The sequence below is a fragment of the Diabrotica virgifera genome, chromosome 5, assembly GCF_917563875.1.
Source record: "Diabrotica virgifera virgifera chromosome 5, PGI_DIABVI_V3a".
In the NCBI taxonomy this organism is placed as follows: Eukaryota; Metazoa; Arthropoda; class Insecta; order Coleoptera; family Chrysomelidae; genus Diabrotica; species Diabrotica virgifera.
Genome location: NC_065447.1, coordinates 251,990,290 through 252,013,667, shown reverse-complemented (window position 1 = coordinate 252,013,667; position 23,378 = coordinate 251,990,290). Strand labels below are relative to the sequence as shown.

At 33.0% G+C, this 23,378-nt stretch overlaps 2 protein-coding genes across 3 annotated transcripts in view; both read right to left on the bottom strand.

The window, feature by feature from the left end:
* LOC114339827 (uncharacterized) overlaps window positions 1–23,378 on the bottom strand; it is a 99,005-nt gene that overhangs the window by 9,249 nt on the left and 66,378 nt on the right. The window contains exons 6-10 of one of the 2 annotated variants that reach the window (XM_050651089.1): window positions 9,336–9,440; window positions 6,625–6,726; window positions 5,314–5,515; window positions 4,240–4,637; window positions 911–1,167 (exon numbers count right to left, since the gene is read on the bottom strand). In XM_050651089.1, coding sequence (XP_050507046.1) covers window positions 911–1,167; window positions 4,240–4,637; window positions 5,314–5,515; window positions 6,625–6,726; window positions 9,336–9,440 — 1,064 coding nt within the window. The remainder of the gene's footprint in view (window positions 1–910; window positions 1,168–4,239; window positions 4,638–5,313; window positions 5,516–6,624; window positions 6,727–9,335; window positions 9,441–23,378) is intronic. The other variant, XM_050651090.1, reaches the window with a different exon arrangement.
* LOC114339829 (dynein regulatory complex protein 1 homolog) overlaps window positions 9,890–23,378 on the bottom strand; it is a 34,563-nt gene continuing 21,074 nt past the window's right edge. Inside the window, exons 8-10 of the mRNA XM_050651095.1 lie at window positions 21,310–21,479; window positions 18,022–18,279; window positions 9,890–10,261 (exon numbers count right to left, since the gene is read on the bottom strand). Coding sequence (XP_050507052.1) covers window positions 9,905–10,261; window positions 18,022–18,279; window positions 21,310–21,479 — 785 coding nt within the window. The 3' untranslated portion in view covers window positions 9,890–9,904. The remainder of the gene's footprint in view (window positions 10,262–18,021; window positions 18,280–21,309; window positions 21,480–23,378) is intronic.

The following is a 23,378-nucleotide window of genomic DNA, read 5'->3' as shown; positions in this document are numbered from 1 at the left end:
CGTTATTAACGAGGGCCGAAAGTCCCTGAAAACTTCTGTATTTATTTTAATAAATTACAGGGGTGAAAAAAAGAAACTTTTTGTTTATTATATAAGGGACTTTCGGTCCTCGGTAATAATGTAATCTTTCATTCTGCGTTTAAATTTTTCAAAAATATTTATTAGTTTTCTCAGGATTCGAACAAAATGAATGCATTTAAAAAGCATTGGAACCGAAATTTAGCGCCTATGCCCTTAAGCTGCAATCTTGGAATGCGTTTTTCGTCTTGATGACGCGCTGATGCACCCTCTTAAAGATATAATAGCTACTGAAAAACGAACATTATGGACCCTAAAGGTACGATTCCGACAACGACTGCGGACGGCAGTAACAGCTGTCACCATGACAGACGTCATTACTTTACACTATTAAGGTCCGGTTTCACCAACAACGAATAAATCAATGAATAGATATTCGTCGAATAAAATTTATTAGACGTTTAAATTTATATTTTGTTTCAATATAATTTTGATAATTTAAAGTGAAACTCGAGAATTTACTTTCTTCTAAATATTTACAGCCAGATTAACTTGCCAATTTACTGGAAGAATGAGTATTTTTTTGATAAATAAATAAAATAAGTCTTATTTGACGTTAGTAAAATGGAGAAATGTCATTTTAATGGTCGAATAACTTTAATCATAGAATAAACTACTATTTATCGTTGGTGAAACCGGCCCTTATTCGTATAATTATTAGCAACTGCCGGACAGCAGTTGCAGTCAGATGTCGGAATCAGTCTCATACAAATTTAGTACAAAGTATATAGTGACGTCACGGTGTCACGGCGACAACTGCAACTGACGTCTGCAGTCGTTGTCGGAACCGTACCTTAATTTTTTACTAAATCAAACCAGACATGTTACTCACTTCACTTACTGCATCTTCATAATATTCGTCACAGCCACACTGGTAACTAATATCCGAATCATTTTGATCGATAGCATTATCTTCTGAATGTATGTTTTGTTCTTGAATGTCAGCAAATTCAGGTATTGACATTTCCGAAGATGCTAAAGGCGGTATTGGCTGAGATGAAGTTGTTGAGGGTTTTGGGGGCAACTGAAGATTGAAGTTAATTATGTTGTTTTCTATGATAAATTTGCTCGGACGAATACCATTGATGTCTGTAAACAGTTGTATTATAAGTTCAATAACAAAATACCGTAGAATTAAGGGTTAGATGCATGAAATGGTAAAAATAAGTTAGGTAGACCGAATAATAAATGTTGAGGTCCTCAGAAAGATGAAAAAGGAAAAGGAAATCATGAATACAAATAATAAAGTTGCAATATCTCGGCCACGTTATGAGAGGGGATAAAATATGTGTTGCTACAAACCATAATGGAGGGAAAACGAAGTATTGGAAGAAGATGCATCTCCTGGCTCAACAATCTGAGAAAGTGGTATACCTACTGAATTCGCTTTGCCGAGACACAAATTGTTAAGTTGGGATGTCCACGAGCTACTTTACGCCAAGATCCCTAGGTTCGAAAATAAATAATAGAAAATAACTTTCGGTTACAGAAAATTACCCCTATGGTATGGTATAGCTAGACCCAAACCCAGACATCCAAAGTAAATGTTATCCTCCAACACCAAATTGTTCTACATGGTCCACATAATGTTCAGAAAAAAGTCGCACCATTTTGAGCGTCGGGTTTGGGGAGGAGAGGGAGGAGAAATCGGTAAATTCGTAGTTTTTTACGTTTTTCGTCATTATTTGTAAAACTATGCAGTTTAGCATGAACAACCTTCTATACAAAAATATTCTACATTAAATTTGAAATAAAAAAGGCAAAGTTACAGAGGTAGTATATTATAATTGGTCCAAATAAAGGCCTAACCCAGACATCCAAAGTAAAAGTTTTCCTCCAACACAAAATTGTTCTATATGGTCAACATATTGTTCAGTAAAAAGTTACACCAATTTGAGCGTCCGGTTTGGGGGAGATGGGGGAGAAGTCGGTAAATTAGTAGTTATTTTACGTTTTTCGTCAATATTTCTAAAACTATGCTTTAGCATAAATTATGTTCTATACACACATTTTCTACATAAAATTTAAAACAAAAAAGGTCCAATACATAATTGTTATAAAATCAACGGTTCCAGAGTTACGGAGGGTGAAAAATGGAGGTTTATGATACTTTTTATATTTTTTGGGCAATTTATAATATTATTACTGATGAAAGAAATTTTTTTGTAAATAAAATTTGCTATTTCAGTGGCCGATGGTATGTTAGTGATAAGCCCTTGAAGAAACGTCAACCTCACCACCCAAAATCATCATCAATTGTCCAAATAATATAAAAAGTATCGAAAACCTCCACTTTTCACCCTCCGTAACTCTGGAACCGTTGATTTTATAACAAATATGTATAGGACCTTTTTTGTTTTAAATTCTATGTAGAATATGTTTGTATAGAACATTGTTTACGCTAAAGGATAGCTTTAGAACTATTGACGAAAAACGTAAAAACACTAATAATTTACCGATTTCTCCCCCATCTCCCCCCCCCAAACCGGACGCTCAAAATGATGTAACTTTTTACTGAACAATATGTGGACCATATATAACAATTTGGTGTTGGAAGAAAATTTTTTACTTTGGATGTCTGTCTTAGGCGTTTTTTGGACTAATTACACTATACTACCTCCGTAACTTTGGAACCGTTCATTTTAGAAGGATTATGCATCGGACCTTTTTTATTTCAAATTTAATGTAGAACATTTTTGTATAGAAGGTTGTTCATGCTAAACTGTATAGTTTTAGAAATATTGACGAAAAACATAAAAAACTACGAATTTACCGATTTCTCCCCCTCTCCCCCCAAACCCGACGCTCAAAATGGTGTGACTTTTTTCTTAAGATTATGTGGACCATATAGAACAATTTGGTGTTGGAGGAAAACTTTCACTTTGGATGTCCGGGTTATGCAATTATTTGGATCAATTTTATCATACTACTATTAAAAAATACACAAGTGCTTAAAACAAAGTTTTTATTTCGATCTTATCCGATGGACTAACTTTAAAAAGATATACCTACATATCTACACATTCCTTAAAACTGTAAGCAATTGTTCTCTACGATATTATCTAAAAGGTTCTAAGTGGCTGCATGGCAAGCCTAGCATCCCTTTAGCTTAAAACAAAATATATGGCCCGCCGTATTTAAATCAGAGATATCTTTTAAACACGGACACTGCCATAATGACTCTACACAACTGTCTAGTGACGTCGGTCATTTCTTTTTTGGGAAATTAGGTTGCTAGACACGACTGAAAATTACTACACAACCAAACATACCCACTCACAGCCAATATTAATAGTAAAGAGACATAAATAACAAAAACCTTACGCCAATCAATAATTATTTATTTACCCCACTATAATGTATTGATAACAAATGAGAAAATTATTTATTGTACAAAATAAAAATATTTTGTAGAAATAAATTCCATAAAATTTTATGGGTTTAGTATACACTCCCACTATTTCCAATAATTCTTATTTTTTTAGTCAAAGATTAAGTTGATGTGAGGTAGGAATTTTTATGCTGTATGTTTCCTATTTCGAATGTGTCAAAGTGAATCTCGGCAGAGCGAATTCAGTATATAATTGCAGTTCCATGTTCAGAGCTGCAATCTCAAAAGTGAAAATAGCTGTGATGATTATCAACCTCCTTAGAGGAGACGGTACCTAAAGAAGAAGGATGAAATGGAAGGAATGGAAGCGAGTATGGTGTGTTGTGTGACAGAAAAAATCCAATGAAGCTGAAGGGAAAAGTCTATAAAACACCAATACGACCGGTTATGATGTACTTAACTGAATGCTGGGCAGTTAAAAAGAGAGAGGAACAGCGAATGCATGTGGCGGAAATGAGAATGCTTAATTGGATGAGTGGAGTAACAAAAAGTATAAAATTAAGAATAATTATATTAGGGGAAGTCTAGGTTGTGTGGCACCAATTAATGCCAAAATGATGGAGCATAGGTTAAGATGGTTTGGTCATGTTCAACGTCGAGACAATCAGCCACGACGAAGAATTGCTGAACATAGAGTTCCTGGAAGAAGCAGGAGAGGAAGACGCTTAGGCAGGATATGTTGGTAAAGGGGATTGATGTTGATATAACCCAAGATACAAACTTATGGAGAAATGCAATTAGGGATGATGAGAAGAGAGCATTATACTTACTTGAATTTCCTCTAACATCAATGAGAGAATCAGTAATACCATCCACATCCAGATATTGCATTTGAGTTTCGTCAATTTCTGGTATCAGACCAGGAGTGCCAGTAAACACAGGCCCATGCATTGGAACATTAGCAAATACAACACTCCTGTCATCATCCACGTTTAACACGTTCAAAGTGTTTTTTATGATGCAGTTCGTCAAAGATTTCATATCGTCCATCAAGGTTGGTTCATACTTACTGTCTGAGATAGGAATCTTCATTTTTCGCTTCTTTAGTGGGGGCAGAGCGGACGGACCTGCCACTGGGTCCATTTCTTTGAAAAACATCTTACGAATCCTTTGGTGGAGCTTAAGGACACGACCAATGGCATTTTTAGTTGACGTAAGATCACGAAACCTGTTGATGTAGAAAAATAAAATTTAATTTAAATATTTAATATAAAAAAGTTGTCTCAGAATTAAAAAGATATAATTTTTTTCGATGAAATTTGCAAATGTTTGTTATATTAGTATAAGATACGATATAAAGTTCGATAGGCACCGATCTGTTTAATGGACAAAAAATATTGGATGTTGGATTTATTATGTTAAAAATTATAAAAAAAACAAGAGGTGTCCTATCTAATAGGCGCAAAATTTCGCACCAATGTATTTTAAATGCATTCATTTTTTTCGAATCCTGAGAAAACTAATAAGTATTTTTGAAAAATTTAAACGCGGAATGAAAGATTACATTATTACCGAGGGCCGAAAGTCCCTTAGAATAACCAAAATGCTTCTTTTGAATGAGATATTTGAAATAAAAAAAATCACACTAAATTTTCTCTTTTTTTTACCCCTGTAACTTATTAAAATAAACATTACAGAAGTTTTCTGGGACTATTGGTCATCGGTAATAATGCAATCTTTCATTTTGCGTTTAAATTTTTCAAAAATAGGTACTTATGTATTAGTTTTCTCAGGATTCAACAAAAAATTAATGCATTTAAAATACAATGGTGCGAAATTTTGCGCCTACGCCCTTACCTATATTTAAAAATTTTGTATAATTGGCTAAAATTCTGAATATTTACCTATCTAATTCATTAATTGTAAAATTATCCAATTTTTCATCATCTACATTGTTTGGTACACTCGAAAATGAGTGTGTTTCAAAGTCTAGAGCTCTTTTCAAATGCAATTTGTTATCTTCGTCGGATGGTATAGGAGAACTTATTGCATCGTCAAATATGTCTGTTTCTTCTTGATATTCACAATTATTTTGGGACTCTTCAGCTACGAAAATTCAATTTTGATTTTGGAATGATAACAGATATATTTATATGAAGTGCTAAAACTAATAATCAAAGGAAAAATAGACAAGAAATCCTGGAAGACGAAGAAATTCACACATATAAATATTGTTAAATTGAATTGTTACAAGTTTAATACATTCTAAAAAATACATACCCAGTCCAGAAATTGAAATCAGGAGAGGTGTTAGGCAGGGATGTATTATGTCTCCATTACTATTTAATGTATAATATAGTGAAGCCATTTTTGAGGAAGCATTACTATCTCAAAAATTAACGGAAGATCTATTAACGACATAAGATACACAGATGACATTGTGATTATGGGAAGCTCTGCTGAATAACTCCAGTTACCACTAAACAAAACGCACGCAGTCTCTGTGAAGAATATGGACTTATGAATATAAAAAGACCAAATACATGATAATAACTAAGAAAGCAAATATACATACAAGAATACATTTAGGAAATGTACCGATATGGTAGAAAGAGTTGATAAATACAAATACCTAGGAACCTGGATTTCAGACAATAATGATCAAACAACAGAAATAAGGACTAGGATAGAAATAGCAAGAAAGGTGTGTAGAAATGAAAACAATTCTCTACAACAAAGACCTTATATTAGAACTAAGAGTAAGAGCTTTGAGATGCTACTTGTTCTCAATACTGCAATATGGATTTGAAAGCTGGACATTGAAGCAAGAACACATAAGTATGCTACATTCGTTTGAAATGTGGTATTACCATAGGGTGCTTAGAATAGCATGGGCACAGAAGAAAACGAACACGGAAGTATTGCGAGGAATGAACAAAGAATACGAAATAATACAATACAATAAAAATAAGAAAATTATAATATCTGGGACACGTAATTAGGGGACAGCAATATGAAATGCTGAGACTGATAATACAGGGAAATATAAGAGGAGAAAGGAGTATAGGAAGAAGGAGGGTGTCATGGTTGAAGAATTTAATGAACTGATTTAAATGCAGTTTAAATGAGTAGAGATAGTAATGATGATATCCAACCTCCGACTGTGAGACGGCAGAAGAAAAAATACATATTTGGACTTAACTATATTAGGTTACCTTCCTGTTGTGAACTTTCCGCTGGTACTGAATTTTTGGATACTACATTGAAGTGATTTTCCTCTTTAAGTCTAGAAGTTTCGGCTACTTTTGCTTTTACATCTGCAAATGAAAATAGATGTAGGTATAGATAGGAATGTACCCAAGAACTAAAAAAATGTTCATTCACGTACTATTGAAATTAACAAAAAAAGTTTCCAAAAAAGGAGAATTTAAATATTTTGACTCTCATATAACGAAAAATGGGACATCAGATCGAGAAATTGCCCACAGGATACAGGGTGGCTGGTTTAATTGGAATCGAATGAGCAGAGTACTATATGATCGAAAAATCGAGAAGGGCTGAAAGGAAAAATATACAAGAGTGTAATGAGACCTGCGTTTACGGTATATAAAGGAAATGCAGGAATATAAGATAAAGGTAGATGAAATGAAAATGTTAGGTAGTTGTTGGGTAAGACTGGAAGGAACAGGATCAGGAATGACTTGATTGGGGACTACAGTTCTAAGAAGGTTGAAGAGCAAAGACTGCAATGGTTAGGTGTTATTAGAACTACACAAAGCATCAAAATTAACGCACCACCTTAAAAATGGGACATTTTTGATGTCTCGTATTTCCTAATCCTGTTGTCCAATTTTAGTGATTTTTTTAGTATGTTATAGCTTTATTCTTCAAGAATATCGATGTAATAATATTATTACTAAACAGGTAAGTGTCATTGTATACCGGGTGTAACAATGATAGTGTGTTTTTTCCTCAAAGTTTGGAATACCCTGTGGAATATTCTAGCGTATATATAGAATATTGAAATTAAAACTCAACTGTAGCCTTAGGCTTTCTTAACATTTTACTTTTTGATTCATTCGCTTATGTGGGATAATAAAAAAGTTAGGTACTTTAACAACTAGCCATGTTATTCATCAATACAGTGTGTTTCTAAATAATTGCGACAAACTTTCAGGGAGAATTCTGCATGAAAAAATAATGACCGTTTGATTTATAAACATATGTCCACAAATGCTTCGTTTCCGAGATACGGGATGTTGAATTTTTCTTACAAACTGACGATTTATTTATTGCTCTAAAACTGGTCGAGATATGCAAATGAAATTTGGTAGATTTTAAGAGGTAGTTATTGCACATTTTTTGACCTACAATTAAGAATTTTATATTCACCGTTCGCGTGCATACGGGTATAAACATTTTAGATACATCTCGTATGCACGCCAATAATAAAATTATTAATTGTATGTCAAAAATGCGCAACTCTAACTACCTCTTAGTTTCAATATTTTTTGAATGCAAAAAGCATAAACACCTAACCAATCACCTAATTAAAAGAATTATAGACCAGTACATCCCACTCCCTGTTAATATTCTCTTTATTCTGTCACTGAATAAAAAGAAAATTTTTGACTGTTTGGTATCTTTCTTGTCGGATAGTAAAATATTATTGTAATTAATTATAGGTATTTGTAAAATATGTTTAAAAAAAGTTTTAAAAATAAAAAAAATATTAAAAAAATAAAAAAATTAAAAAAATAAATAAATAAAAACATGAAACAAAAAAAAATAAATAAAAAAAATAAATAAAAAAAATTAATAATAAAAAAAAATAAATAAAAATTAAAGAAAAAATCACTAAGAGGATTTAAACCTCCGCGGGGTTGAACCGGGTTGACATCCTATCGTAGTGACAAAAAAAAAACATAACAAAAAAAAAACCAAAATAAAATACAAAAAATAATGCATTTATTTTACTATTAATATTAATATTTTTATTTGTAAAATGTACACACTATGTGTTCTTGATAAACATTAAGTAGTATAATATATTTATATTTTTTAACATAGTATGTACATTAGCTGTAATGAGTAGGTAAATAAGAAGTAAAAAATTGTAATAATACTATAATAACCAAGTTTCACTAATTGGCAACATCTTTAATACATTTACTTTTGATTGAGACTGGCTGAATGACCATAGTCCAAGCCAAAAAACAAAGAAAAAAAAACTACCTCTTAAAATCTACCAAATTTCATTTGCATATCTCAACCGGTTTTAGAGCAATAAATAAATCGTCAGTTTGTAAGAAAAAATTCAACATCCCGTATCTCGGAAACGAAGCATTTGTGGACATATGTTTATAAATCAAACGGTAATTATTTTTTCATGCAGAATTACCACTGAAAGTTTGTCACACTTATTTAGAAACACCCTGTATTGATGAATAACATGGTTAGTTGTTAAAGTACCTAACTTTTTTATTATCCCACATAAGCGAATGAATCAAAAAGCAAAATGTTAAGAAAGCCTAAGGCTACAGTTGAGTGTTAATTTCAATATCTTATATACGCTAGAATATTCCACAGGGTGTTCCAAACTTTTAGGAAAAAACACACTATCATTGTTACACCCAGTATACAATGACACTTACCTATTTAGCAATAATATTATTACATCGATATTCTTGAAGAACATAATATATTAAAAAAATCACTAAAATCGGACAACAGGTTTAGGAAATATGAGACATTAAAAATGTCCCATTTTTAAGGTGGTGCGTTAATTTTGATGTTTAGTGTATTTGGGACGAAGGATAGAGCTGCAGAGGACAATAAGTCAGAAATATTTAGGTGAAGGAGACACGGTGGACAGAAATGAGTGGCGAAGAAAGGTTAGGAACAGCGTACCTATGTATTAGGTTACCTTGCAGTTGTTGGTGACTTTCTTCTGGTACCACATTGTTGGTTAGCACATCTGAGTGATTTTCCTCTTTAAGTCCAGAAGTTTCGCCTAATTTTGCCTTTACATCTGTAAATAAAAATAGATGTAGAAAAAAAGAACCAATACCAATCAACTGGACTGGATTGATCACTGGAATAGTACATTCCAGTGCTGATTTATATTATTCCAGTGGCAGTCCAACACTCAACTGGAATAATGTGAACCGAGTATAATATCCACTGGAGTAATGTGAATCTGCACTGGAATGTGCCATTCTAGCGATCAATCCAGTCCAGTTGACTGGAATGATGGTCTATTTTTCATTCCAGCTTGTCCATTCTAACGCCACTGGAATAGTATGAACGGCCAATCCAGAGCTGATTATTAATTGCATTGTCACTATAATGTTACCGACCTTACAGCTTTTGAATGACTGGAATAATGTGGACGGTATGATTCAATCCAGCACTGTACTGGATTACTAGACTGGAATAATGTAAGTAAGGTTAGGTTATTTCACAATAATAATAACAATGTTTAGTGCTTATTTTTTATTCGTTGCCGTTAGAAGGCGATATTGAATAGTGAGGCGTAATGTCGGGTTTCACGTAGCAGGGAGGTGGCTTTAACAACACCCCATGGTCGATATATTCCGCCAAAAGCTTCTTAAGGTGTTTATTCCTCTTTCTTAACTTTAATACTTCTTCGCTAGTAGCTTTTCGCGCTTTTAAGACGCTGATGTATTTCATAAGGCCTTCGCGAAGACCGTCCCATACTCGAGTGTTATCTTCGTTGTAAACGTTTTTCAGTTCTTTCCAGTACTTCTGTATATCTTTTTCATCTAGTAGTCTTGATATTGTGTGTCTTTTTCGTTCTAATCTTTCACCTACAGTTGGACTGGAGCCATTCTAAAAACATATGGTTAGCATTAATAATCGTTGAAAGTGAGAAAGACCTGCAAGTGCAGACGCTTCTAAACACAATAGCTTGGTTTAACAATAAATATAAACAAAACAAAAACCATGGTTATCAGTAAGAGGGGTAAAGTCATAACAAGGATCCAGATAAAAATGAAGGTATCAAACAAATGGACACAATACAATACTTAGGAGTCTGGATTACGGAAGATCTAAATGCGAAATCAGAAATTCGTTCAAGAATAGAGCAATCGAGAGCAGCCTTTTTGAAGATGAGTTAATTTCTGAGTAAAGATTCAGACAACCAAACATGCGAACTACGAAGAAGAATAAACCTAGCATGGGCAGCCTACAGAAAACTCAAAGACATTGACCAATGTGTGTTGCCTGTGATGACTTATGGTGCCGCAACTTTGACATTTACAGCTACAACTTGTAAAACGCTGCAAATAACTTAGAGGAAAATGGAAAGGTCAATGCTGAGTATATCGCTTCCTGACCGAGTTAGAAATGAAGACTTAAGACGAAGAACAGGAGTTACCGATGTAATTTCCCAAATTGCCACCCTGAAATGGAACTGGGCTGGACACGTCGCCCGAATCAGTGATCGGAGGTGAACGAAGAGATTACTTGAGTGGAGGCCGAGATTAGATAAAAGAAGTAGAGGAAGACCACCTACTCGTTGGACTGACGATCTCAAGAAAATGTCAAGAAATTGGATGCAAAGTGCTCAAAATAGAGCACAATGGACAAAATGAGGGAGACCTATGTCCAGCAGTGGACGAAAAAGGGGATGATGATGATGATGAAAGATTCAATCTACAAATCCGATATCGGAAATCGGAAGGTAAAATGTTATATCCACTAATCCAGCGGTTCTCAATCTATGGTACATGTACCACTGGTGGTACCTATCATTATTTACGGTGGTACACAAAACCCAAAAAAAATTAAAATAGTAGTATTTAGTAAGTCTTGATAATACAATCTAAAAGTATAGCTGGTACCAAAAATAATAAAAGGAACTGTAGGTGGTACATGATTCAAAAATATTGAAAACCGCTGCACTAATCCACTCTATTCTTCTAAGGTGCCGAAGCATGGACTGTAGGTACATAGGCCATAGGTACATAATTCGCAAATATTTTACAGCTATCCCTACTTTTCCTGTCTTTACACCGCAAATTACGTGTAGTAAAATTCACACTGGTATGGATATGTAAACATTACTAGAATGTCATTCTACTTGAAAATATCATCATTAACTTAAAGAGATGGCTTTTGAATGTTCTTAGATAACTGTTATTTGTATAATTGCAAATTATTAATTCAGTTAATAAATGTAATAATTTTTTCACTAACTATGTATTCAGTTTTTGTAATAATTTATATGTACAACAAAAACTAATACTCAATCGAGAAAAGAGGAAAAGTGTTAAAGTGATTTTTTTATAATATATTGTTACTATGGAACGCTTACAAGTTTGAACGTCTTTAACAACAAAATACTTGGATCACAGAATATATTATCTTGATGTATTCTCTGCTTGGATCTTCCACAAATAATACACAATAAATAACTTTTTATTAATTTCACGTCTTAAATCAATTATTTATCAAATACACTATACAGTGCGTCCATAAAGTAAAGCATAAATTCATTATTTCGTAAACCGGAGACTTTAAGGAAAAATCCAGAAACAAGTCGATTTTTATTTTTAAATTACGATTTTTTGGCGTACATATCATACATATTAGTGACGTCATCCATCTGGGCGTGATGACGTAATCGATGATTTTTTAAATGAGAACAGGGGTCATGTAATAGCTAATTTGAAAGGGTATGTAATTCTCTATTCAATAATATAAACAATATAACTATTTATACAGGGTGTCCAAAAAATGTTTTTTTTTAAATTAAATTAATTGGTACAAAAAGATGAATGTACGTAATTTGTTTAATTCTAAATATATTTTATTGGTGCCAGAAAACATAAAAATGATTTATTTAAAAAATAAACATTGATTTTCGCTTAAGTGTAATGTTAAACTTCCAAGAGGCAGGTGGGTGGCAGCTCTAACATTGAATTTAAGCGAAAAGCAATATTTATTATTTGTCAAATAAACATGTATTCCTGTTTTCTGACAAAAGTACAATAGACCAGGACGCATCTGTAAAAATATTAGTACATTTGGACTTTGAGAGGTGACTCAAATTTTTTTGCAGAAATTGCTTGAAAATAAATCAAGTAATAATATTTGAGTTATCCTCCCTCTCAAAAAGGTCCGGAACATTGTTTAAATAATCAAAATGTCAAAAAATTAAGGAAAAATTCGAATTTTTTCTTGGTTTTTTGATTATAACTTTAAAAGTATTCATTCCCGAGAAAAGTTGTACTATCATAAAAGTTGCGTAACTAAATTTACTATAATATAGATTTGACTAAAGATTTAAAAAATAGTCACCCTTGTTGCAAAATAGCAATAATTGTGAAAAAAACATACAAAAACAAGTATTCGCATTTTACGTTTTTCTACCATTTATGCTACACTTAGGACCTTCATATTTCACCCTAAAAAACTGTATGATACAATAAAACAATATTGTAAATTTCATTAAGATCGGTTCAACAGATTTTGCAAAATAAATTTTGCAATCCAGCTTTCGTAAAAAAAATTCATTTGTTCAAAATGTTACAGGACTAAAAATAAAGCAGATAGCAAGTTGAAATTTTTTTTTTCGTAAAGAAGTGTACTGTACTTTTCACCGCCAATTTTGCAAAATTAAAATCGATTAACACCACGGCGTCAGGAATTTTTTTAAATAAACATTAATTATTAGTGCTACGCGCAGGACAGCGGATAGTTTGCTCTGATTGGGCATTCCAATGACCTTTGATAAAGATTGATACATTTTAATTTTTATTACATTTCGATATATATAAATAAATTTGTTTATTGCAAAATAAAAACACATACTCTATCCTTTGAAATAACACTTTTATTAGCAAAAACTTTCTTTGTTCATATATTTTGACTTAAATAATAAAAGTATATTATTTTTAAACATATGCAATTTTTTAAACAATATTTCACAAACAATTATAAAATTAGTTTTATTTTTGTGGAATTAAAATAATAAAATACAACAAAATATAGAGTAAGAAAATAATATATTAGATAAAGATTGGAAGAAATTTTTGTTGGAAATCAACTTGTGTGAATCGAACACCGCTGTCCTGCGCGTGGCACCAAAAATTATTGTTTATTTCAAAAATTTTCTGACGCCGTGGTAATTAATCGATTTTAATTTTGAAAATTGCAAATGAAAGGTACAGTACACTTCTATAAGCAAAAAACATTTCAACTTGCTATCTGCTTTATTTTCAGTCCTGTAAGATTTTGAAAAAATGAATTTTTTTTGCGAAAGCTGGATTGCAAAATTTATTTTGCAAAATCTATTAAACCGATCTTAATGAAATTTACAGTATTGTTTTATTGTATCATAAAGTTTTTCTGAATGAAATATGAAGGCCCTAAGTGTAGCATAAATGGTTAAAAAACGTAAAATGCAAATACTGGTTTTTGTATGGTATTTTCGCTATTATTGCTATTTTGCAACTAGGGTAACTATTTTTTAAATTATTAACCAATTCTATATTATAGGAAATTTAATTACGCAACTTTTATGTCAGTACAACTTTTCTCGGAAATGAATACTTTTAAAGTTATAATCAAAAAACCAAGAAAAAAATCGAATTTTTCCTTCAATTTTTGACATTTTGATTATTTAAACAATGTTCCGGACCTTTTTGAGAGGGAGGATAACTCAAATATTATTATTTGATTTATTTTCAAGCAATTTCTGCAAAAAAATTTGAGTCACCTCTCAACGTCCATCTCAAAACAGATGCGCCCTAGACTACAACGAATTTTGAATTAAATAAGTTACATACATTCTTCTTTTTGTCTCAATTAATTTAATTAAAAAATTTTTTTTGGACACTCTGTATAAATAATTATGTTATTGTTCGTATTAGTAAATAGAGAATTAAATACCCTTTCAAATGAGCTATCACATGACCCCTATTCTCATTTAAAAAAATCATCGATTACGTTATCAAGCCCAGATGGATGACGTCACTAGTAAGATATATATGCCAAAAAAATGTAATTTAAAAATAAAAATGAATTTATGCGTTACTTTATGGACGCACTGTATATCAATATTATATAATCAAGAATTCAAAATATTCCCGATGCCATGTCAAATATTTAAAATTGTCACTGATTGTCAATATCTGACTGACAATATGCTGACAATATTCTATTCGACTGAGTGCGTTGTAAGACAAAGATAGATTTGGAAAATATTACCACGGACATTGTGTTCTTTTTTTCGAATCCTGAAAAAACTAATATATACTTTTAAAAAAATTTAAACGCAGAATGAAAGACTAAATTACTACCGAGGGCCGTAAGTCCCTTAGAATAAATAAAAAGTTTATTTTGAATGATATGTTTGAAATTAAAAATCACACTAAATTTTCTCTTAGTTTTTCACTTCCCCAACTTATTAAAATAAACATTATAGAAGTTCTCAGGGACTTTCGGCCCTCACTAATAACGTAATCTTTCATTCTGCGTTTAAATTTTTGAAAAATACTTATTAGTTTTCTCAGGATTAGAAAAAAATGAATCCCCATTTCAATAGCATTGCAGCCGAAAATACGTACCCATCCTCTTAATGTTAATTTAATGAGAAAGTTTCAAGCTTTTGAAATGTGTGAATACCACGGACCGATCATATTACGAACGAAATGGTGTTACACAGAATGGAAAGAGACAACTTCTGACCTCCATTAAAAGGAGGAAAACATCGTATTTGGGCCACATACTTAGAAACGATAAGTACGAGTTGTTACAGCTGATTATGAAGGGTAAAATCGAATGAAAAGGGGTCCTGGTAGACGACAAATATCCTGGCTGAAAAACATTCGCGACTGGACCGGGTTAATCACACAGACCCTTTTCAGAAAAGCAGAAGGTAGAGACGAATTTGCAATTTGGAGTTGGTTATAGCCAACCTTCACTCGTGGAGTCGGCACACTAGAAGAAGAAGGAAGCATTAATAAGCAGGCAATGCCTCAAAGACAAAGCGGATTACATCCCCCAAATATTACATCTCAAATTTAAATATCTAGGCATCACACTATGCAGCTACGGAAAGCTCGAAACAGAAGTGGAAGATCAGGTGAATAAAGCAAACAGAGCCGCAGGTTGTCTGAATGAAATAATATGGAGAAATAAAAACATCGGAAAAGAAGTGAAAGGCAGAATTTACAAAACAGTCATCAGACCAATAATGACATACGCGGCAGAAACACGACCTATACAGAAAGGACAAAAATAATGCTAGAAACAGCAGAGATGAAAACATTGCGAAAAATCGATGGTAAGACGCTATGGGATAGAGCTAGAAGTGCAGATATACGAAGGAGATGCAAGGTGGACAATATTAATAACTGGGTGAAAAGCAGAAGAGTAGAATGGAACGACCACATAAGCCAAATGACAACAAATAGAGTAGTAAGGACGGCGAGAGACGGTTCCCCAATAGGAAGACGATCAGTGGGAAGACCACGAAAAAGATGGAATGACAACTTACTGGAGGCACATTGAAAAACAGACAGAGTAATGTCTATATAAAAAGAAGAAGAAGAAGAAATTTAAGATTTGCTTATTCTCCTATGACAAATTAAGTTCAAAAGCATTCGAGTTAATAATACACCTGGTGACACTTATTAAAAATTCCTACCATTCCAATATCCTATTCTATCCAACTGTATTTAGTCCAAGCAATAAAGCACTGAACCTCCAAAAAAAAAAACGACAAGACGGATCTTAATAATTCTTTTTGCATTCGATTCGTGAATGCGCCAGGAAACTTTGTGAACCGGAGCCATGATATAATATTGAAAATCTGCATACAAAAAATGCATTCTTAAAGTGCATCTCAAACAGACAATAAAAAAAATTCAGAACTCGTCAATTGTCGGCGGAAATGAGTTCAATTTTGTTACTCGGGGCGTTTTTGGGGTCGCTGAAAACGAATATGACGTCAAAAGTGATCTCCGGAGTACCTGGTGCCCAGGGTACCTACTGTTTACCTCGTCTTGTGGGGTTTTCGACAAATTCATTAAATAATTACTCTAAATTCATTACTCGGGGGTTTTTTGGTCGCTAACGACGAATATGACATCGCAAGTGATTTTCGGGGTACCTGGTGCCCAGGGTACCTACTGTTTACCTCGTCTTGTGGAGTTTTTGCCAAAAAAATTATTAAAAAATTAGTCAAAAATAATTACTCGGGGGTTTTTGCGGTGCTAACGACGAATATGACATCAGAAGTGATCTCCGGAATACCTGGTGCTCAGGGTATATACTTCTTCTGGAGTTTTCGACAAATTCATTAAAAAATTAGCCAAAAATCATTACTTGGGGATTTTTGGGTCGCTGACGACGAATATGAATGACATCGGAAGTGATCTAAGGAGTACCTGGTACCCAGGGTACCTACTGTTTACCTCGTTTTCTGGAGTTTTTGGCAAATTCATTAAAAAATTAGTCAAAATTCATTACTCGGGGTGTTTTTGGAGTCTCTGACGACGAATATGAGATCGGAAATTATTTCCGGACTACCTGGTACCTACTGTTTGTCTCTTGACTAATTTTTTAATGCATTTGCCGAAAACTCCAGAAGACGAGGTAAACAGTAGGTACCCTGGGCACCAGGTATTCCGGAGATCATTTCCAATGTCATTTTCGTCGAAAGAGACCCCAAAAACCCCCCGAGTAATGAATTTTGACTTACTTTTTTAATAAATTTGCCGAAAACTCCAGCAAACGAGGTAAACAGTAGGTTTCAGGTACTCCGTAGATCCCTTCCGATGTCATATTCGTCGTCAGTGGCACAAAAACCCCGAGTAATAATTTTTGACTGTTTTAATAATTTTTTTGTCGAAAACTCCACAAGACGAGGTAAACAGTCGGTACCCTGGGCACCAGGTACTCCGAAAATCACTTGCGATGTCATATTCGTCGTTAGCGACCAAAAAACCCCCGAGTAATGATTTTGGACTAATTCTTTAATGAATTTGTCGAAAACCCCACAAGACGAGGTAAACAGTAGGTACCCTGGGCACCAGGTACTCCGGAGATCACTTTGGACGTCATATTCGTTTTCAGCGACCCCAAAAACCCCCCGAGTAACAAAATTGAACTCATTTCCGCCGACAATTGACGAGTTCTGAATTTTTTTTTGTCTGTTTGAGATGCACTTTAAGAATGCATTTTTTGTACGCAGTTTTTCAATATTATATCATGGCTCGGGGTCACAAAGTTTCCTGGCGCATTCACGAATCGAATGCAAAAAGAATTATTAAGATCCGTCTTGTCGTTTTTTTTTTCGGAGGTAAGGCCGATTTTAGTGCTTTATTGCATCGCCTAATTCTATTTTAAGTCGGATTTATCTTAGGACGGGGACGTGGATGACACGGCTGTCTTATGAGGCACGTTAAAGTATCGTCTGATATGAAAAGCACGGGGTAGTTTATCGCACAACGGAACGGGGCGACACCGCGGACGTGCGCCGTCGATTGTTCTACGGTACGTGCCGTCCATATCCCGTGGTAAGATAAATTGGGCTTTATTCTATTCTACTCTATTCTCTATAATTTAAAATATCTTACCTGTTTATAATAATTAGAAACAAAATCTTTCAGGGCCGAAATAACGTATACTGTGCTCATTACGAGTGGATGACTCTTTTGGCATAAAATCTGTTTAACACTTTCTTTTTGTCGTGCCCTTTTTCGAGAAGATTTTTTTACGTCTGCATCTTTTTGTGGATCATAACAAGAGAATTCGTCATCATCATAACCAGAGAATTCCTTGAATTCTAATTTAAGAGATCTGTCATCTTCAAAAGTCGACTCATGTTTCACTACCTAAACAAATAAGACAAACGTACGAATATATTTGATATAATAATGTTACTTTAAGTTTAGGTAGTAACATTTTTGTTGACTTTGAAAAAGCCTTTGACAGTGTTGAGCACTGGGCTATAAAAAGCTCACTACATAGTAGCGGAATAGACTACCGATACACAGAATTAATAGACAACATCTACAGAAATGCTACAACCAGAATAAAACTGAATGAATATACAAACTCTATAGCGATAAAAAGAGGAATAAGATAGGGTGACACCATATCACCAAAGCTATTCAATCAGGAATTAGAAGACGTATGCAAGAAATTCTTCTTCTTTGTGTGCAGTGCTTGTTTTCAAGAGTTGGTTATCGTCGTATTAACAAGCTGATGAAATGTTTCTCGGTCGGCTGCTATATGAAACAATTCCTCGAACGTCACAAAATTGAGAGGGGCTTATTTTTGACTCCAAACAATTTTGTTTATAATGTTTGAATTTTTAATTTATTGTTTACGTGGTTTGTGTGACAAAATAAGACTTTTCATTTAGGTATTTAGTCAGTGGCGGCTCGTGGCTTTAGAGAAAGGATCGGCAAGGTTTTGTCCCCTCAGATAGGTATACCATCTAGTTAAAAGGCTTCAATTTCATACGAGATTTTTGGTTTTTTTTTTATTTTTTTTTTATTTTTTTTTGTTTTTTCCTATAAATTTAGCACCTTAACTTGTTTATAAATTAAGTCTATTTAGTCTATGTTGTTTCGAAGTAGCAAAATGGGTTATACATAACGTCATTGTAAAATTTATTATTGCTTTGGAGAGATTTTAAAAGTTTTTTTTCTATTGACGTTTGAAATTTGAGACAAGTTTGACATTCTCTTTTGTTTCATGGTGTTTCGACAATACATTTTGACTCTTTTGAGACAAGAGAAATCCCGTTCATTTGAGGCAGAATTTGCCCACATTTGAGAACAATAATTTATTAATTTCGGGAACAGTTTGTTGTACCTAATGAATTGCAGTATAATAAAATTATATACATATTTTGTAACTTATCCCATCTTCCGAAAATATTTGGATCAGCATATAAACCTGTTAATCCATTTTCATATTTTATTTGATTAAAGAATGATGGATAATTTTTAATGAATTTGTCTAATAGATATTTTGAAAATTTTTTGGCGTAACTTTTAAATTTTGAATCGTCAAAGAGGTCAATGACTTATAACAGTGAGTAAATAATAGTTTTGTCTGGTGCAATAGTTTTAACTTTTTGCCATTTTTTACTGATAGTCATAAATTTGCCTTACCAATTTACTTTTGATATAAAAAATTTTTAATATGTCCTTTAAAATGCCAAAAATATATTCTGTCTTATGGCTTCTACTCACGTCTGAAAACCTAAAAACCTCTCATAAATATTAGACGTAACGCGTATCGAAGAACAATAATTGATACTTGTGAATGACATGTTACCTCTAGCAGTAGTTTTGTCTACTTCTACCGAAAAGCATCAAAATGTAACTACTAATTGATTCTTTCATTCTGTGCTGTTTTAGGTACGCCGTTAAATACCTTCTAGTCAGAAAGTAAATAAGAAAATTTGTTAATAAATTTTATTTGTTCTCTATAATTAACTTGATGTAACGAATCTTCCGATTCATCCTGTCCCCTAAATGGTAATTCCTAACAACTTAAAAAAATTACAATATCAATCATTAAACGACGTAAAACTACCTACTTACCTATTTCATAATTTTATCCCGGGCGCGCTTAGGTACGTGCCTTGCTACCGTTTGCAGATCACCGCTCGGCAGATTGGTTTCTGCCGTACTTGCCATTCAAATAAATACGAGAAATGTATAATTGGTTGCTTATCGGCTAATATTCCATAGCTTCTTATTACAAGCAAATCTTCAATCTGGGGACGGCTTGCCGAAAACACACAATCGCAATCGGGTGCATGGCTATAGGATCATTTTTGAAAAGTCTCTTACGCACAGGGATCACTTAACGTATAGGATCGATCGAATTCTTTTAAAAACAATGAATAAAATTTAGTCTGTATTATCTCACAGATATTTTTTTTATTTCACATAAACGAATATCATCAACTCTGATTAAATTAAATATTTAAAAAAATCTATAATTTGTCCATAAATGTGTGGGTCGGCACTGCCGACACTGACCAGCCGCCACTGTATTTAGTTAAAGAAACGTGTCAATTAAGAGATTTTTATTCGTTTTTGCCCAGGTGAGTTAATTTAATGCAATGATTAGAACGTAAACAGTTTTGAGGTTATGTTTTATGTCAACCACTAAGAAATAAAAACCACCTGAGCAAAAACGAATAAAAATCTCTTAATTAACATGTTTCTTTTACTGAATACCCAAGGAAAAGTCTTATTTTGTCACACAAACCACGTAAACAATAAATAAAAAATTCCTTACGACCATTTAACGTTACAAACAAAATTGTTTGGAGTCAATATAAGCTCCTCCCAATTTTGTGACATTTGTGACGTCAGACTTAAGCTGTCCATTGTTTTATTCCAACCCAGTGTTTTACTTCGATCTTGCTCTGAATGATCAACCGGAGTAATAAGCGATATTTAGGTCCTCTCATTATATGACGCTTCTAATTTGTTAAGATTCTTCACTTTTGTTGTCGAAGTTTCACATCTATAGAACAAAACGGACCAGACGTAGCACTTCAATAATCTTAGACGTGTGGTCAATGAAAGACTTCTACTGCACAATACAGAACGCCAGCTAATAAAGCTTTTTCGTGCAAGTTCTATTCTGGTCGAAATTTCCTCACCACTTTCACCCCTGCAGTCAATCCAGCTACCCAGATATCTAAAGTGTTCCACCCTTTCCAGGATTTTGTTATCCTGGAAGACAGCCTGATGTATACGGCTGGCAACACCGCCTTACACATCACCTCTCTCTCTCTCTCTCTTACCCCACCAGTTTCGCCTCGCTGATGATGTTGATGTGGAAGACAGTGTTGTCAGATTTCTCCCAGCAAAAATTATTATTTAACCTACCTGGGCAACTATATCATCTACAAAGGATCCACGTTGATGTACTGCAACGCATGCTTCTTCTAGTTCAGTTATGGAACTGGTGGGTTCCATATCCGTTTGACCATTTAAAGTGGAAACACCAGTTAAAGTTGAATAACGGCGACTCAGCATTGACGTTGATAAAAGTGAAGCTACAAAATTGTTGCTACGATCAGATTAAGTGGAGATTGTGTCAACCTAATCAGCTATATCTATATTGACATTTTTAATTATAAATATTCATTGTTCATGAATATTACTCTCTTATGGATATACAGGGTGATTGATTAGTAGGGTAAAGCTCAATAGCTCCGCTATAGTAATAGATAGCAATAAAAGTTAATAACAAAAAGCCACCTTTGAGCTTCACATTACAATATTAGTTAGAATGTTACAGGGTGGTCGATAACACAGTGGCAGACCTAACTTATGTTTTTTTAAATGGAACACCCTATATTTTATTTTATATTCGAAATCCTGTTATCTTCTCCATCACAAAAATATAAAGGTTTGTAATGTTATACAGGATATTTACAAAGTTATAACCAATTTTGTATGAAAATCGTAACAAGTTCAACTCCCTGTATAAATAAAAATAAGCACAACAGCAATGGTTTATTAATGCCATATTTTTTTATATCAAATACAGGGTGAGTCAAAACGCAAGTACATTAGTTTCTCAGTAATGTTAAATGGAACACCCTGTATTTTATATCATTATTGAAAAGTAACATTAACGTACTTTAATTTTTATATAACATGCCCTATGCCCAAATTTATTAGTTTTCGAGATATTTTCATTTTTCAGAGCAAATTATTTTAGGTGTTTAAATTTATCTAAATTTTAAGTAAGCGATGACTGAATTGACAATTGAAGATTACCGATTATCAATCCGGTAATCAATGTAACACTGTGGCAAATAAAGAAATAAAAATAATTTATTAGTAATACATTTTACAAACAAAAACACAACCACTACATGCAACATTTTTGAAACAATTAAAAACTATCTTTTTATGTAAATGCAACAAATAAACAAAGAAAATTAGTAATAAATTTTACAAAAAAACACACAAACACAAAATACAATATTTTGTGAAGACAATTAAACACTACTTTTGTATGTAAATGTAACGATGTAACAAATAAAGAACGAAACATAATTTATCAGTAATACATTTTGCAAAAAAACATGTTTGAAAAAATTAGAAGCTACTTTTAATAAAATATTTTTAATATTTAATTACATAAGGTGTTCAAAATTATCTCCTAACACATTTATGTACGCCTAAAAACGATCATTGAATGAGCTACTTACTCTACGGGTCATTTGTAAATTAACACATCGAAATACACTTTGTATTCTATTTTTCATCTCATCCCTTGTTGTTGGAGGTATTTTATAAACTTCATTATTAACGTAACCCCAAAAAAATCAGTCCAGTTAATTAAATTCTGGTGATTTGGGTGGCCACGCTACTGGTCCATTGAAAAATGAAAATATCTCGAAAACTAATAAATTTAGACATAGGGAATGTTATCTAAAAATTAAAGTACGGTAATGGTACTTTTCAATAGTGATATAAAATACAGGGTGTTCCATTTAAAATTACTGAGAAAATAATGTACTTGCGTTTTGACTCACCCTGTATTTGATATAAAGAAAATTAGTAATATCGACCATTCTTGAAAATTTTCACAATACGTTAAAAAATATGGCATTAATAAACCATTGTTGTTTTGCTTATTTTTATTTATACAGGGAGTTGAACTTGTTACGATTTTCATATAAAATTAGTTATAACTATGTAAATACCCTGTATAACATAACAAACCTTTATATTTTTGTGATGGAGAACTTAACAGGATTTCGAATTTAAAATAAAATATAGGGTGTTCAATTTGAAAAACATAAGTTTGGTCTGCCACAAGTTATCGAACACCCTGTAAAATTCTAACTAATTTTGTAATGTGAAGCTCAAAGGTGGCTAAAATTTTTGTTATTAACTTTTATTGCTATCTATTACTATAGCGGAGCTATTGAGCTTTA